This window comes from Schistocerca americana, chromosome 8, assembly GCF_021461395.2.
Source record: "Schistocerca americana isolate TAMUIC-IGC-003095 chromosome 8, iqSchAmer2.1, whole genome shotgun sequence".
Lineage (NCBI taxonomy): Eukaryota > Metazoa > Arthropoda > Insecta > Orthoptera > Acrididae > Schistocerca > Schistocerca americana.
Window position 1 is genome coordinate 50,140,921 of NC_060126.1, and position 16,936 is coordinate 50,157,856.

The window sequence follows — 16,936 nt, forward strand, 5'->3', positions numbered from 1 at the left end:
CTCCCGAATGCAGACCCTCCAGCGCCTACAGAATAAGGTGCTTCGGTGGAGACTGCATGCCCCTCCCCTCACGAGGATAGTTACCCTCCACGAGGAAACGGGCATGGCCACTCTCAAGACGTCCATGCGAGAGAAGGTGAGGCGTCTCTATGCCGAAGTAGAAGCTCTACACGACACGGTCGCTGGCCTACAAAACATTGGCACCACGACTCCCTGGCACAGGCACCGACTCCCTGTTCCTCTTACTATTCTTGAGGACTCCGATTTCGACCTTGGCTAAGGATAGCCCTGTTACGACCACTCAAACCGTTAGTGTTGACTTGACCACACGATGGGTGTTGACCACCGTTAACCACCAATGTTGGTACGTAATGTAGTAGTTGTGTTACCTCCTGCCTGCAACTTGAACTTCAACTGTCGGAGAGTGGCATGGAACTTCACGTCCCACCGCCATACCTTCAGCGTGCACTCCAGTGATATCTTTGGAATGACTCATTATCGAATGGTACAGCAACGCGATGAGTTTGGATAAATCTTTCATTCCAAGGCAGGGCAATTTTGCAGCTCCTGAAAGTGTTAGCTGTACTGACAACACTACAGAGACGTGGACCGGAAAAGAGGGAGAGCCGAGAGAGAGGTGGAGTGTGGGGGGTGGATACGTACTGGAGCGAAATGGCAGTGTGGCGCGGTGTCAGAGCCAGGAGCAGCGGGCAACCCCGCGTCGCGTCAGCGGCAGAAGATTTTGCGGATGCGGTGGATACGGCCGGATATTTTCAGGGACTGGGTATCTATGCAGGCCCTTCACGCGCGACGCCATTCTCTCCAAAGGGAACAACGCGACGCAGCGGTGAGGTGTGACAGCAAAAGCGATCCGATCGCCCGGTCCGGACCTCCTTTCCGGGCCGAAACGAAATCTGAACGCAAAACAAAAACCGTGTCAGCCAGGGGAAAAAAAAAGAACTCACGCTGGTCTGTGTACACACGATCACACCATGCACACACCTCGCGTTTCTGTTCTTTTTTTCCCATTGTGAAAGCGTGGAACACCTGCTAGGCTGCACCGCCGGTGGCGTCAGTTGGAGACCGAATTGCGATCCAGAGGAGGAGCACAGACCGACAGGGTCCTGTGTTTTTTTCCGCCGCCTTCATCCTTTCCTGTCCGAGCCGTGCCAATTTTTATTTTACCCAGTTTTTATTTATTAGGCGATATAGTTTTTTTTTTTTTTTTTTGTAGCTCCACTCCCACAGTGGCGGCACAGCAGCAGCAGGTTTCAGGGGCGGTCGTCCCATCCTCTCTATTCGCCAGCCCGGGTGTAAAGAGAGAGAGAGAGAGAGAGAGAGCAATGTGTGGTGTGTAGGTGAGTGGGTGGTTAGACGAGTGTGTTGGTGGCCGTTTTTGTCGGGCGGTGCTGCTGCTGCTGCTGCTATGTGTGTGTGTGAGCGCCTGTGTGTGTGTGAATGTGGTGGCTGGAATGAGGTTTGGGCTGGGATGGAGTTCCGGCCGGGAGGGAAGCGCCGTGCGCCGTGGGCTGGGGTGGGCCGCGCTGATATAGCGCGGGATGGCGCTGGCAGCGGGGGATGGAGCGAAGCTTCCAAACTCAATTTTCGTGCAACAAAGGGAGAGAGGGGCCCCGCGCGGTGGAAGGGGAGGCGGGATAGCCGCGCCGCTTTTGTTTTCGCGTGATCGGCTGCGTGGGAGCGGGGGCGGGGGCGGCTGGAAAATGGGGAATAAAACCGCAGGCCGCGGGGACAGCGCCTGCGTCCTGATGAGGGCGGCGCGGTGCGCTGCCGAAACGCCACCCACCAACTTCTGCCGCCACCGGCCTGCGCTTGCTGAGAGCAACACTTTGGAATCTAGCCCACATCTATACACTGCAAATCACCGTGGAGTGCATGGCGGTGGGTACTTTCCATTCTACTATTTATTTTCGCATCTTCCAGTTCCATTCACATGTGGATTACGGGAAGACGATTGCTTAAATGCCTGTGTGCGTGCAGTAATTATTCTACTATCGTAAGGATGTAGAGTTTCGTGACTGTAGCTCTCAATAACATGTTGTCGGGCTTCCAGTCACACCGAGTTTGGATCAAGTACTCCTTGGCCATTGCCAAGCTTATGCGCTGCTGGTTCACACCTATATAGTCAAGTTGCCGGCTCTGACGTCACTGGTGACCGCAGTATCGCCATAGAGGACCCTTAAAAAGTATCTCATATTCCTGCAGGACCTAATACTCGTGAAAACTAGAAAAAAATTTCCCATAGTGATTTGACCAGAAACCAATAGATGTTCACATATGGGCTAATCTGTCCTCTCATTTCCATCTGTCTGTTACGTAGAAGTAGACAATAAAGGCAGTGCTCCATCCTGACACATCCTTCAGTCATTCTTTGGAGTTAATCACGCAGTCTTTCAAATCAGCCAGGCTCAATTTGGATTCCGTTTCATGCATTGGTCCTACGCCCCTATAGAGTTTGTACATTGGTGCTGCGCCCCTACAGCGTCTGCACGTTGTGGATGGGTCCTCGTATGTCCCCATTGCGGAAAATCCAACGGATACAGGTCAGGTGAAGGGGTAAGCTGTGTAACAGGACCTCCTAGACCAATCCATCGTCTGTGAAACGTTGCGGATGTGACACTGTCGCACGACCCGTGGAAAATTGGTGGTGCTTTGTGCATTAATAAAGGTTCCTGTCTTCCTGTAAGGGTAAGGTTTTCCCAGTACCGCTGTTAATTCACTACGCAGAAATCGCTGACCCACAGCATCTGTTAATCTGTAGTTGCTAAAAGAGTCTATAGCCAACAATCCATGATCACACATTGACAATGAACCGATCCTGATGACTCACTTCCATGACTGCTCGAGGTTTTGCATCTGCGCTGATTTGCGTATTGCGGTAATTTACCATACCAGAATCCTGCGTCCATCACCGAATACTACATATTACTCGTTGCAAAACAGCCAATAGCTCAGGCTTATAATTAGGGGAAATTTTCTTCACTTTGTGACCAGTACTACCTCCTACCGCAATATATGAGACTTTTGTAAAACACCCTGTATGTGGCCATAAGTTGCTTCGTCGTGTTGTCAGAGACGGCCTACAGCTCAGCACGGCGGGGGATGCAGCGATCCCATGGTTGAAGCGGGCGCATAGAATGCGTGGTCAACATATGCCCATGTGTGATAATACTCCGGGAGCCAGTGACATCACAACTTGTAGCTGAAGCATATAAGGCCTTCCAACAGCTCGGCAGCAGTCATTCCACTTGGCATTAGCCAGGGCATACTCGGTCGAGTGCTCGTGGCACTTAACCACTTGACGCGGCTGGTAGCCCGACATTTTATTCTACTCGAATGTTGTTTTAGTGTCGGAGCGATACGTACTGGGACGTAGTACACTCCTTGTCTCCTCACTTAATGGCGGTGCTTAAAAAGTTTTAATTGGGCTGTCGCAGCTGAAGTGGCATCCAACTTCGATCATCCGCCAGTCAACGCTTTTCAGTATCTCCGTGGCAATACGCACTGGGCGAAACGAAATCGTGACTACACGTGCTTCCTTTCCGTGCCCACGTTCAGCATGGCCTGTTTATCCTATTTAGCGGAACACATGACCAGTTTCGTAGGCCGGGACGCACAGATAAGTTGTATGTGTGCAGCCTCCTTTGTAGACTGACAGCATTCATCTAGAATCGCACAGGCACCACAAGTCTAACACCAGCTTTACCGACAACTGAGCCTGTGTTACTGTTCCACTTCATACCCTTAAAATTGTTGCATTTGTATGAGTTGTCAATTCCAGTTATGACCGATTAATGTAGTCTCCTTTTCGTTTTGAGAAGATGTTTTACACTATTAAACTTTTAAAGCGATTTTTCTGCTTCCGTTGTCTTATCGTGAACATCAAGGATCCCATCACGCTTCCCTGGGGCACGCCCGAAAGTACTTGTACGTCTGTTGATCCTCGATAACGTGCTACTACCTCAGTTTTGTAGCCTCTGAAAGAGTTTGGATGATAGCTGAGGGCAGGCAAGCAAAAACTATTGCGTAATGGGAGCGACCAGTATCTACATTCAGCAGTATGACATGCTTACAGCGAAAGTGCATCCACGCCAAAGATTGGTATCATTATTAATTAATCGATGTTAATAGCTGGTTGTGAATTGAATTACTGGAAATAAATACACGAACCAGTCATCAAAGTCGCGTTGCGGGCTTTCACTTATCGTCAGTCGGTTTAATACATTCATGAAGACATACGTGTATTGCACTTACTCGTAGTATAAATAAATCTTTGCTGATGTATTTCTTGAAGTAAAGGCTGTTACCTATTTTGCTACTTCAAAGAAGATACACGGCCAGTGTTAGCCTCTGTGCACTGTACGGAACCTAACTTTACCATCGCGATCTATATATGATTATAGTGGCGCTACAGTCTGGAGCCGCGCGACTGCTACGGTCGCAGGTTCGAATCCTGCCTCGGGCATGGATGTGTGTGATGTCCTTAGGTTACTTAGATTTAAGTAGTTCTAAGTTCTATGGGACTGATGACCTCAGCAGTAAAGTCCCATAGTGCTCAGAGCCATTTGAACCATTTTTTTTTATTATAGTGGCTATCGAGTACTTTTGGATCCCATACTGTAAACTAGATCTACAGATTTCCATTTCAGTCTGACTGCATTTTGCCAGAAACATCGCAGCGGGAATTTATAAGACCGTGCCGCACAGTATGCGTCCAGCTCCCTCATGGGCTGATTCTGCGGTATGTGTGTTGTTCTCGGGAAGAATGCCAGAAGTCGCGGTGTACCAGTCCATAGTTGGCGACCTGAACTAAATGCCATAACGTTATCCTTTTATCAGCCGAAAGTTTTCTGAACATTATGACGTAATTAATAGCAATAGAGCACCAACTAGAACGCAGCACTAACCGCAATGTGCAACTAGTAGAAGATCTATTTCTGTACTTTTTTGCTTTTTGGGGAGGAGGTGAGGGGGGTGTGAGCGCTGTGCACAGATGGATCGTCCCACAGGGTGCAAAAGAAAGGTGACTGCCGTTTCGGCAATTCTAGTTTCCTAAAACCGAGTGTTGTAATTTAGCCCGTAAGGAACATACTTACGTATGTTTCTTAAAGTGGAAATAAACTACTGTTGCAAAGTAATGTGTTTGTTTTTGTAGGGCTGTTTCAACTCTCGTACTTCTTCAGAACGCTATATTCCGGCTTTTAATTACGAGACCCGAGGGGGTTCCAAGGTAAAGCGAGTACCACTAACTGTACATAGTTTCAAGTCCAGTAGCGGGGGCCTGAACTACTTCTGAATGCTGCCAGAGGTCATCATACCACAAAAAAATTGTGTTAAGAGTCGTGGAATTGCTCTAATGACGATCACCAACTTTGTTTTGTCCAGTGAAAGATGCATCTCAGCCACAGAGGTTTAGGATATTCACGCAGGTGTTTTCTTTATCGACGTCTATTAGACCTTTCGGACGACAGCGGATAATCTTTTAACTTACCAAGCGACAGAGGAGATACAGGATTCGAGGTTGTGACGAACTGCCGAATACTCCGTGGCAACATTATGAAAGACCGCTCCTCAAATGCCGCATCTGAGTCCTTCAGTTTTATTTCAGCGTTCGTAAATTCGTGCTGCGCCTTTCAGTGTTTACATCTTATGGCCTGAACTGGAACTGTGACAATATTTCTAATATATGTTTAGTTTAAAACACTATAAAGCAAATTTCAAGACACAATACAACATTAGAGTCGAAGCTTCTGGTGGACCATTCAAACATACGGGCGTGGACGAAAGTGTGTCGGCACTGACGACATTGGCCGATTTTTCCTTGCTTGGGGACATTTCGATTTTGGGACTTAGGTCGCGGTCTTACGCATATTGTATAGGCTAACGTTTCGTCTCCTGTTGTCAACAGATTGGAAGCACATTCGAATAGAATCGAATGCTTTGAACACTTTGCTGCATCAGACGGTACAGTAAACGTCGGAGAATCTATAACCTCAGAATATCTGTCGCAACAGTATACGAAGCGTTAGGCAGAAATATATGACTAAGATCACAGCCTAGAAACCTAAAACCAGAAATCAGCAACGGTGTATTAGTATTGGAACGATACATTTACGTGAGAGGATGAGCCTGTGTCACAATGGGAGTAAACGAAATGGAGATGAGTCTTGTACACCAGCTCTGGATGACGTGCAAGTATCAGAAGCCACGGCATGACATTTGAAAGGCAGCGTCTGGCGTTCCTCAGTATTACAATAACAGAGTAGCTCACTGAATACGTGTTAACAATGCAAGAAATGAATGTATGTAAATGTTCATAAAAGACAGAATGACGCAGCACTCAAAGTACAATATTTCTCATGATACGCTCCGCTGTGGTGGACAGTCGCCCACTGCTCATGAAAGGGCAACAAAAAAATGCGGAACCACAACTGTCTCGCATGTGGTAATAGACACTAAACTGCAGCTAAGAAGAATTAAAGAAGGTGATTAAGTATAGTTGGGGAATGATTGTTCATATAAGAGGGAAAACGAAATACATGCTGGTTTCGTAAAAGATAATAATGGTTGAGACATGAATTAGGGAGAACGTAAAATGTAAATTGGAGTTCATGCCTTTCACCCATTGAAATACTTGCATCATGCAACTGTATATACACTATATATCCAACACTATACTAAGAAGTATAAGACTCATGTACAAGGCCGGCAGAGCACATCTATTTCAGAATGTGGTCGTCAAAACGGTCAGAAATGTTATACTCCCGTATGTTAATCACTGCACGATCGCACTAGTAAGGAAGATAGTCCAAACATAACAACAGTAATTTTTTTGCGAATATATGAGACTATCCTACACAGAGGTTACCGCGTCACAGACGTTGTAAAATGTTTCTGAAGTACTCTGTACCATTTTTCTTCATTGCCAGCATATTGCTGACGAGAGAGATGCACGGCGGCGAACTGTGCGGAAAAAAAAGTTCAGTGTTAGGAAATGATATGAATACTGATTGTTTCAGTTATTAAGTTGAAAAGGCATTACGCCTTTGTTTATGACCACCGTTCAGCTATAGTGGCCACGAATAATGAAAAACTGAAAATCTGTTTTTAACTGCGTTATGTATGGCTGTTGCCATTTTAAGGAAGATTTTAAGGATTTGTAGAGCCGTAACGGCACCAACACCAATCAACAATATTTTATTATCTGAAAATGGATAGACTGTTAGCCGAGACAAGTAATCTATCCAAATGAAAAAAGATTTATTGTGCTGTCTGCACATAATGTGTTTTCAATCGCTGACATAAACAAAAAAATTCGCTACAGATCGCGTATCTGCTGGTTGACATTGTCAATAAACTTGATACGGGGAGAAACGAAATCACGACTTGGTGAAAAAGAATGTCTGAAGTGTTAAGAACGACAGCTGTCCCCTATCTTCGAGGGCTCCGTGATGTCATCTTTCAGTAGGATAAGCAAGACTACATGTAGCCCAGGCTGTCAGAGGTGGCAGCTCCGTCAACGAAATTTCGCACCATACACAGCCCCACATCACGATCGTGTTCTTCCTGCCATACTGCATACAGAAACAAAATAAAATTTCGTTATCCGCTATACTTTCTGGTGTCGCAATCCTAATGACCGACAAATGAGTTACAGACAGACGTAGCTTTTCGTATGCACACGCGCCCCAGCGTCGTGTCTATAGCACGCGAAACTTCTCCCCAGCGCCGAGGGCGGCGAGTTTCGCCACTTGCGCCCCGGAGGCTAGGGGCCGGCCAATGGCAGCGCGGCGCCGCCCCACCCCTAATTGACACGCAAATTAACCGCTCCGCGTTTTCTAAACGGCCCGAGGCTTCCCCTTATAAGCGACGCGCAGAGCCAGGGGCGCGGGGCGCCGCCGGCGACCTTTCAGAAGTTGTCGCGCCTCCACTTTAACCCCTGCCTTGCCGCCCTTTTTCTACCTCAGACCCGTTTTATTTTTTTCCACCCCGCCGGCGTAACAGCTGTAACGTGATTTCCTATGATGAATTTCAAATCGAATAACAGCGACAGGGAGGCGCGTTTCTGCGCCTGCGCGGAGACACGCGGGGACGGCGCCGCCGGCTTTTATTCCATTTCCCGCCGGGACGGCGCGCGATTCAATCAGAGGATGAGACCCACGCGATACGCCGACTCATTCCCTACTCCTCTCTCTCTCTCTCTCTCTCTCTCTCTCTCTCTCTCTCTCTCTTTCTATTTACTGCTGTCAAATTCTGCACGAGGTACTCTTAAAACTTCGCTATGACCGTACTGGACGCTGCAGAGCAATGTATGACCCTCTTGTCGTGTAAAAGGACTTCCATGTACTTACAAGTTAGAAAGGACTGCAGAGAAATTTCTCTTAAGTGACCGAGCATGTCTGTCATTTTCAGCCAGGTGTCCGGATACTTTTGATCACATAGTGTAGCTAAACGTGTCAACTACTTTTACTATCACATTACATATTGCATTACCTTGCCAGGTTTTTCTCTCGGACGACAGGTGTCAATAGTAACAGTGGAGAGTTTATAAACCGTGTCGGGAAATGCAGTGCATCCGTTGTCGTAATGCGGAAGCGAAGGGACTTTGGAAAGGGCGTGATCATTTGCTTTCGGGAGAAAGGCGGAATCATGCTGACTGATGTTGATCGGCGACGAAGGCTGGAATTTGCGTGCCATTAGCGCTTCTAGACGTCCACTGAACAGTGACAGGTGGCCAAGCTCCATCTGACACATGGCCGCTGGCGTCTATGGTGTGGAACGTCTGAGAGCAAATATGGAGGGAGCGTTGTGGTCTGGGTAAATGTTCTCGTGACATTCCATGGGTGATCTCGTCATTTCGGAGGGCATAGTGGATCAACACAAGTATGCATCCATCTTTGGAGAACATGTCCAGCTCTACATAAAGTAGAGATGGCAAGTGTAAGCAAGACAATACAATGTATCACACAGCTCATAGTGTGAGTGCGTGGTTCGAAGAGGACCCTGGCCATCAAATTCTCTGGATTTACACCCAGTCGAAAATCTATGGATCCACCTGAGTTGGGCTGTTCGCGCCGTAGATACTGAACCGAGAGATACAGCGCAGCTGGCCATAGCAGACTGGGGTCGGCATGGCTCCACATTCCTATCGGTTCGTTCCAGTCTCTCACTGACTCTCTTCCTGCACGTCTCGCAAAGATCCGTGCTGCAAAAGGTGAGTACTCAGGCTTTTGACAGGTGGTCGCATTAATATGATTGCACTGTGTATATATTGTTATGTCTCCTATATGTTCCAGACTGAAGTTCGGAGTGGCACATATCGTGGCAATGGAGAGAACTACCAGAATGAGCTTTTCACTCTGCAGCGGAGTGTGCGCTGATATGAAACTTCCTGGCAGATTAAAACTGTGTGCCGGACCGAGACTCGAACTAGGGAGAACTGCGCAGGAGATCTTCTGTAAAGTTTGGAAAGTAGGAGACGAGGTACTGGCGGAAGTAAGGCTGTGAGGACGGGGCGTGAGTCGTGCTTGGGTAGCTCACTTGGTAGAGCACTTGCCCACGAAAGGCAAAGGTCCCGAGTTCGAGGCTCGGTCCGGCTCACTGTTTTAATCTGCCAGGAAGTTTCATGAGAGAACCACCAGCTGGTCGCCTACAGTGTCTGGCGAAAAAGCAGTAAGATAAAGTAAACAGGTGCTGCAACACGGACACATGATCGGAATACATTTCGTCCCAGGAAGAATGGACAGTACTTAGCGATAAGTCAGGAATGATCATTCATGCTAAAAGGACTAGTAAACATGGCTTGTAGAATGCCTACCTTAATAGCTATGAACGCTTGTTCATCTTCGCTATAGTATAACACAAACGCATCTCTTCTACTGAACCTGCACATAGCTCTTAAGATACCCATTTTAAAGCCCACATTTACTAAACTTCCCTGCTTGAAATGGTTGTTCCTATCATATCCCTCAATTCTGACCATTCCTCCTGGAACACACTTTGTATACATGCCTATATACGTACTATGAAATACAGTCACCCTCTGCATTTTTCTTTCCCTGTATGTGAAGGCTAATCTCAGCAGCTACTGTAGGGATTTTTTTATGTGCTTCACTATTGGATAGAATGATTCACAAAGAAGATTTGTGTACATAACTTATTACGGCTACACCAGACAAGTCACCTGGCTGTAGATAGTGCTACCAGTGCGAAGCCACTTTGCTGGTTTCCAAATTCGTTAGCTTAAGTATCTCCTGCTTGCCTGAGCATCACCTGATTTAACTGGGTTGTGTTACACCTATGATTAACTTACAGTGAAGTGCATAGACTGCTACAACAAATGAAGAATATGCAATAACTTCATAGTTCTACTTAACCTGAAGACAAAACATAAACTGGTTTGCACTTGCCTTGCTGCTGTGAGTAATCGTCTGTGCTCTGCCCTACGTAAATCTTTACCCAGAGATGACGACGTGAACCATCGACACTCTTAGTGACACAACAAAAAACTACTGAGGCAGAAAACTGATTGTTTAATAATTAACTACTATCGGTCATAATTCTCACAGCCCTGTACGTAGTGGACAAAACTAGTTATTTGCGTGAAACATGTTTGGATGGATAAAACATCGATGAGATAATGCAGGAAGAATGATGGGTGCAGTTACATTTGAATGAGCCCGCTGGACGTTTCGGCTGCAGCTGCGGCGGCACCATCAGGAGCGTGACCCCGGCGGGCCATAAAGCGCGGCCCCGGGCCCAGCCCCGCCCACCGCCCCGCCCACAACGCCCCCGCACCCGCATATTCGGCAGGCCGCGCCGGCTTTTATAGCCACGGAACTCCGACTCACATTCTTCACGCTTCGCTCGGAATTTCCTCTCCTCCTGACCGCAGCGCGGCGGACGGCTCCTTGAAAACAAAAGCAGTAAACTAGCCCTCCCCACACCCCCACCTGCAGCGATGACTGAACGCGCGCGTAATGGTCTTCTCCCCTTTATTTTCTTTCTTTCTTCGTTTTTGTTCTCTGCTTTCGTTGAGCTCTTGTGATGAGGGGTAGTCAACAAACAGTACCCGGCCTTATTCCTTGCCTCCTTCTGTGAAATATTTTTAGTACTTAGATCCGAGGGTGCACAAAGATTTAATTACTTCCGGACATAATGAGACATTAGAGTTAATTACTGGTTTACCCGCTGTGCAGACCATCTTTCCAGCTTTTGTTGTCTTGTCTAGTGTCCTGGACTTTTAGCGTAGTCGTGATGAGGATTTTAAACATTCATTCATTGACTATGTGTGTGCGTGTGAATACGTGCGAGAGCGCCTGTGTGTGTGTGTTCGCGCAATGGCAGAACTGTTCACATACACTTGCGAAAATTGTAAATACTTCAAAGGCAATTAAATCAGTTTAAACAACTAGATGCATCGTTGTTTTGTGGAAAATGCACGCAATGGTCATCTGTCCTGAAGAATAGATGGCCTAGCTGCCACAAGAAAATATATTAGTTTTTTTTATTTCGATCTGAATATGATTTTGCTTTGTGATAGCTCTCTTTTTGCATCGGACTTAACTTTAACAGTTAATAAGTTATGTTTTGACAACTTTTGTCCTGTAAAAAACGCAATTTGTTTCATCACCATTACATGTTTTGGTGATATCTCACCGACTTCAGTGGGTTTAATTTATTTTTCTATCGAACAATGAATGTTACATGAGAATAGATATGGTTTTGTAACTCTGGTCGTTATATTAAAAAAGTCATTATATAAAAAAGTATTAAAATGTGTACATTAGTACAATTAGTACAGATAATTACATACACGAAGTACAAAATAATCCAAACACTAGTAGTTTTATTATAGGTGTAAAAAGACACAGCAGTTAAGAGAAATCTCTGAGAACATTTTGTGTTCAGAACTCATTTATACTCCAGAAGATGAGTAAAGCATGTCCTAGTAAAGCATATACTTTTGTTAACGCTTTTAATATAATGTCCACAGTTCCAAAAATACATATATTCTCATGTAACATTTACCTACTGAAGCCAGGAAACAACATAGAAACGTGCAAGAATGAGGAAAATACAAGAAATGTTTTAAAAATAATTTTTTGTGTGTTTCTTTGCGTGCATGTAATTTATCATTTGTTGCTGTACGACCACCAGGGAAGATCGGTTGCTGTAGTCGGGGAAGGTTCTTTTATGTCCTATGCAGTAAGTTTTTACTGCAGTAGGTTTTTACTGAACGCAACGCAGTTGGCAATAGGCAAAAAACAGGTAGTGTCTGTCCATTCGTGTATTTCCTCCGATTTTACAACAGGAAAACAGATAGAATGTTGGTACATTGTTACTCTGCTGCTTTTATATCGAGTGTCTGTGAAGTCAAGTATCCTGGAAGATGGTGCTTCAATAATACATTTTATTTTACCTATACCGTCTTAAAACTATTTTGACTACTCTCATAGTTTGATTAGAACTTTTGAGTCTCCTAAAATAGATTCATTTCTTTCCTGGAATGGAGGAAGGTCAATTCAGTTGTGTTACATTGAAACAATACTACCAATTTCCTGGAAAAAGACCAAGGAAATAGGATGACTGAAAGTATGTACGGCAACTATAATCCATCGACTCCTTCAGAGCAGGATAATCCCACTGCTTAAACAAAAGTAATATGAGTGTCCAGTCCGGGAACGGTCGTGGAAGTTAACAACTGTTTAACTTGCAGGAACAGATGTTTTTCTGCAGAAACATTTTGAGTACGAACGAGCTGTCAGCAAGTTGAATGTTATGACTGCTCACGTTCTGTCAAAAGCATGAACATGTGCAGGATCATTATAATTATATTTTTTCGAGACTGTGTCATTAGAGACGGAAGACAGGTATATAAATTTCCAGCAGAAGGCTGGAAACAATCTAAGCAGTATGTCTCTTGGTGCAATTATGTTCCAAAACACTGGAAATTTTTCCAGACTGCTGAAAGGTCATATTATTCAGAAGATTCACACTATATAATAAAAGCTTGTTACGCGGTGTCCGACGTTGCACGCCGAATAACACAGTGGAGCCTATCTCTGATTGTCCGCACACATACGCATCGGATCACTCGTCGTACTCTGGTTGGTAAGGTATGGGTTTTTAGCTCTACTAGATAAGTTCTCCATCTACATCTACGTGATTACTCTGATACTGAAAATTAAGAGCCTGGCAGAGAACACAGTCGACTGTGGTAGGCAATTCACCTTAGAACTGCTAAATAAGCTATAAAGTGGAGGGAGGCATAGTCTGTCAGTGAACTGAAGAGGGTGCAGGCGATTGCTGACTCTCTCTTCACAGCTCCGTCACAATAAGCACACACTGGTTTCTTCCGAATGTTTTATGGGGCTTCCGCTGCACGGTTTTAAATGAGTGGCAGACACGACTGCGAGAGATTATTTTCCATTAAAAATTTACTAACAATTTTAAGAAATACAGAATAAACACATGAACAGAATCTACACAAATCACCACTCTGCACTGTTGGACGGGAAACTGATTCTTATCCATCCTGTGCGGCAGTTAAGGCATTCTTCCAGAAATGACCACTACCCTACCACAACGCCATTCATTCTTCTGTTCAACGCCGCGCGAAATGGCCGCGTGGTTTGAGGCGCCATGTCACGGATTGCGCTGCCCCTCCCGCCGGAGGTTCGAGTCTTCCTTCGGGCATGGGTTGTTCTTAGCATAAGTTAGTTTAAGTAGTTTAGCGACTGGTGACCTCAGCAGTTTGGTCCCTTAGGAATTCGCACACATTTGAACATTTTTTATGTTTACCGAAAGGCTATAACAGCATTCCAATGGCAGCAGGACCATGGCTATAAAGCATGCCCCGTTCAAACTAACCCTCAGACTGTGGCCAGCGTAAAGCATCTTTGTGTGAAAACTAACATCAGAAGTGTAGCAGTAGCGTTAGTGATAATTATTAATGAGTTATTTATAGATGCAACATTCCTGTCACTTTAAAACCAAAAGTGACTTTCAGACTTTTGTAAAAGTACCATCCGCTTGATTTCGTGATTGATGAGATGACGTCTGAGGGTACCGTGATCACTTGCAAGTGTAATTCTAATGAAGAGAACACCCTTGAACCTTTGTCACACGTCACCTAATTAAAGGAGTTGAAGGGGTAGGGTAGTACAATACTGGTCACATAAAACATACTAACAGCGGCAGTATACAAATAAAAAATGAAGAAATAATTCATATCTAATTACTACGAAGTGCAACTGTTAAGCAGGGTGAAGGTTCAGTAGAAGCAACGGAGGTTGCGCAAATGGAGCTGTAGGGCAAATTATGCAAATATTGTTGCACGGTTGCAGCACAGTTTTACTTTTATCTCGCATGATGATAATCTTTGTACTATCGCACCCTCTTCCGCTTCTTTTATTACATCTATAGATTTGAAGATGACTTGAACAAAGGTCCAAACCGATTACATAACTTACATTCTGCTAAACAGGAAACCAGTTTTATACATCATTCAGTATAATGGATTCGAACTTTTTATTTCCGTGCCTTCAAAAGATAGTAATAGATTTAAAATAAAGATTCTTTTTCTCTTCACAGCTAGGTCTGAAGCACACAAAAATGCAACATCTGAAGAATTTTACATCCAAATGTGCCAAACATTTCTGGAGAAAGCAGAAGGCAGTCAGTTCGCTCCAGCTATTTGAACCTGTCGCGGCTTCTGCCAGACCGGAGTAAGCTAGAGTGTCCTCCGCTGGGCAGTGCTACGACCAAAGTAGGGGACGGTGACTCACCCTGGTGCGTCTTGCCCGACATGTAGTCGTCCTTGCAGATGAACTTGTTGTCGTCGAGCACGTAGAGCTCCTCGCCGGTGGACAGCTGCTTGCGGCACACCATGCAGGTGAAGCAGTTGAGGTGGAAGACCTTGTCGCGCGCCTTGCGCACCAGGTCCTGCGGCGAGATCCCCTGCGCGCAGCCGCCACACTTGGTGCCGTAGCGCCTGCAACATACACGCCGCACTGCCGACACTCACAACAGAAAAGGTGCTTGCACTCGACTCCGGCTTAGCCTCGGTTTCGTACTCGCACCGACACAAGTTTATCACTGTCGCAGGTGGAAGCCCGGAGCTGTGAATGCAGACGCAAACAGTAAACCTCGAGACAAGCAGTCACCATAAGCTAAGGAGAAATCTGATATAGCGACGTTCCAAACAGAATTACAGATAAACACTGGAGAGCTGTCCAACAAAAGGTAACTGTGAAGAGTTGACCGAATAGCTGGTGTAGTACGGACGGTAAACACAGCACTGCTTGTACACACCCCTATAGGGAGTCAGACGTTTGGAATCCTGACCAGTTGCAAAGTCATCGAAATACCAGGCAAGTACGTAGACGAGCAGATGGACCCTCGGCCGCTCAGTGCTCAGCTGCTAAATTACGAATCCAAAGGTGTCATGTTCGATTCACGAGCGTTCCTAGGATTTTTATCTATCGCTCATTACTTCTTTCACCTCTGGCAGTATTTAATAATGTGAAAAATCTGGAGCGACACTGTGTTTAGAGTCAACATTAAACAATACGGGGTGTTAGGGGTAGATGTGCCGATGTTTTTACTGCTGACTGAGGACAGTGTACTGAAAAACACACAAACGAAAAAATGGCTGACATCGAAATAAGTGTCCAAGGAATAGAAAAGCAACTGGAATCACTCAACAGAGGAAAGTCCACTGGACCTGACGGGATACCAATTCGATTCTACACAGAGTACGCGAGAGAACTTGCCCCCCTTCTAACAGCCGTGTACCGCAAGTCTCTAGAGGAACGGAAGGTTCCAAATGATTGGAAAAGAGCACAGGTAGTCCCAGTCTTCAAGAAGGGTCGTCGAGCAGATGCGCAAAACTATAGACCTATATCTCTGACGTCGATCTCTTGTAGAATTTTAGAACATGTTTTTTGCTCGAGTATCATGTCGTTTTTGGAAACCCAGAATCTACTATGTAGAAATCAACATGGACTCCGGAAACAGCGATCGTGTGAGACCCAACTCGCTTTATTTGTTCATGAGACCCAGAAAATATTAGATACAGGCTCCCAGGTAGATGCTATTTTTCTTGACTTCCAGAAGGCGTTCGATACAGTTCCGCACTGTCGCCTGATAAACAAAGTAAGAGCCTACGGAATATCAGACCAGCTGTGTGGCTGGATTGAAGAGTTTTTAGCAAACAGAACACAGCATGTTGTTATCAATGGAGAGACGTCTACAGACGTTAAAGTAACCTCTGGCGTGCCACAGGGAAGTGTTATGGGACCATTGCTTTTCCCAATATATATAAATGACCTAGTAGATAGTGTCGGAAGTTCCTTGCGGCTTTTCGCGGATGATGCTGTAGTATACAGAGAAGTTGCGGCATTAGAAAATTGTAGCGAAATGCAGGAAGACCTGCAGCGGATAGGCACTTGGTGCAGGGACTGGCAACTGACCCTTAACATAGACAAATGTAATGTATTGCGAATACATAGAAAGAAGGATCCTTTATTGTATGATTATATGATAGCGGAACAAACACTGGTAGCAGTTACTTCTGTGAAATATCTGGGAGTATGCGTGCGGAACGATTTGAAGTGGAATGATCATATAAAATTAATTGTTGGTAAGGCGGGTACCAGGTTGAGATTCATTGGGAGAGTCCTTAGAAAATGTAGTCCATCAACAAAGGAGGTGGCTTACAAAACACTCGTTCGACCTATACTTGAGTATTGCTCATCAGTGTGGGATCCGTACCAGATCGGGTTGACGGAGGAGATAGAGAAAATCCAAAGAAGAGTGGCGCGTTTCGTCACAGGGTTATTTGGTAACCGTGATAGTGTTACGGAGATGTTTAACAAACTCAAGTGGCAGACTCTGCAAGAGAGGCGCTCTGCAT

The 16,936-nt window shown here is 45.5% G+C and overlaps 1 protein-coding gene across 1 annotated transcript in view; it reads right to left on the reverse strand.

Moving 5' to 3' along the window:
- Positions 1-16,936, reverse strand: part of LOC124545518 (LIM/homeobox protein Lhx1) — a 463,560-nt gene that overhangs the window by 157,493 nt on the left and 289,131 nt on the right. The window contains exon 5 of the mRNA XM_047124465.1: positions 14,808-15,013. Within this exon, the coding sequence (XP_046980421.1) occupies positions 14,808-15,013 (206 nt within the window). The remainder of the gene's footprint in view (positions 1-14,807; positions 15,014-16,936) is intronic.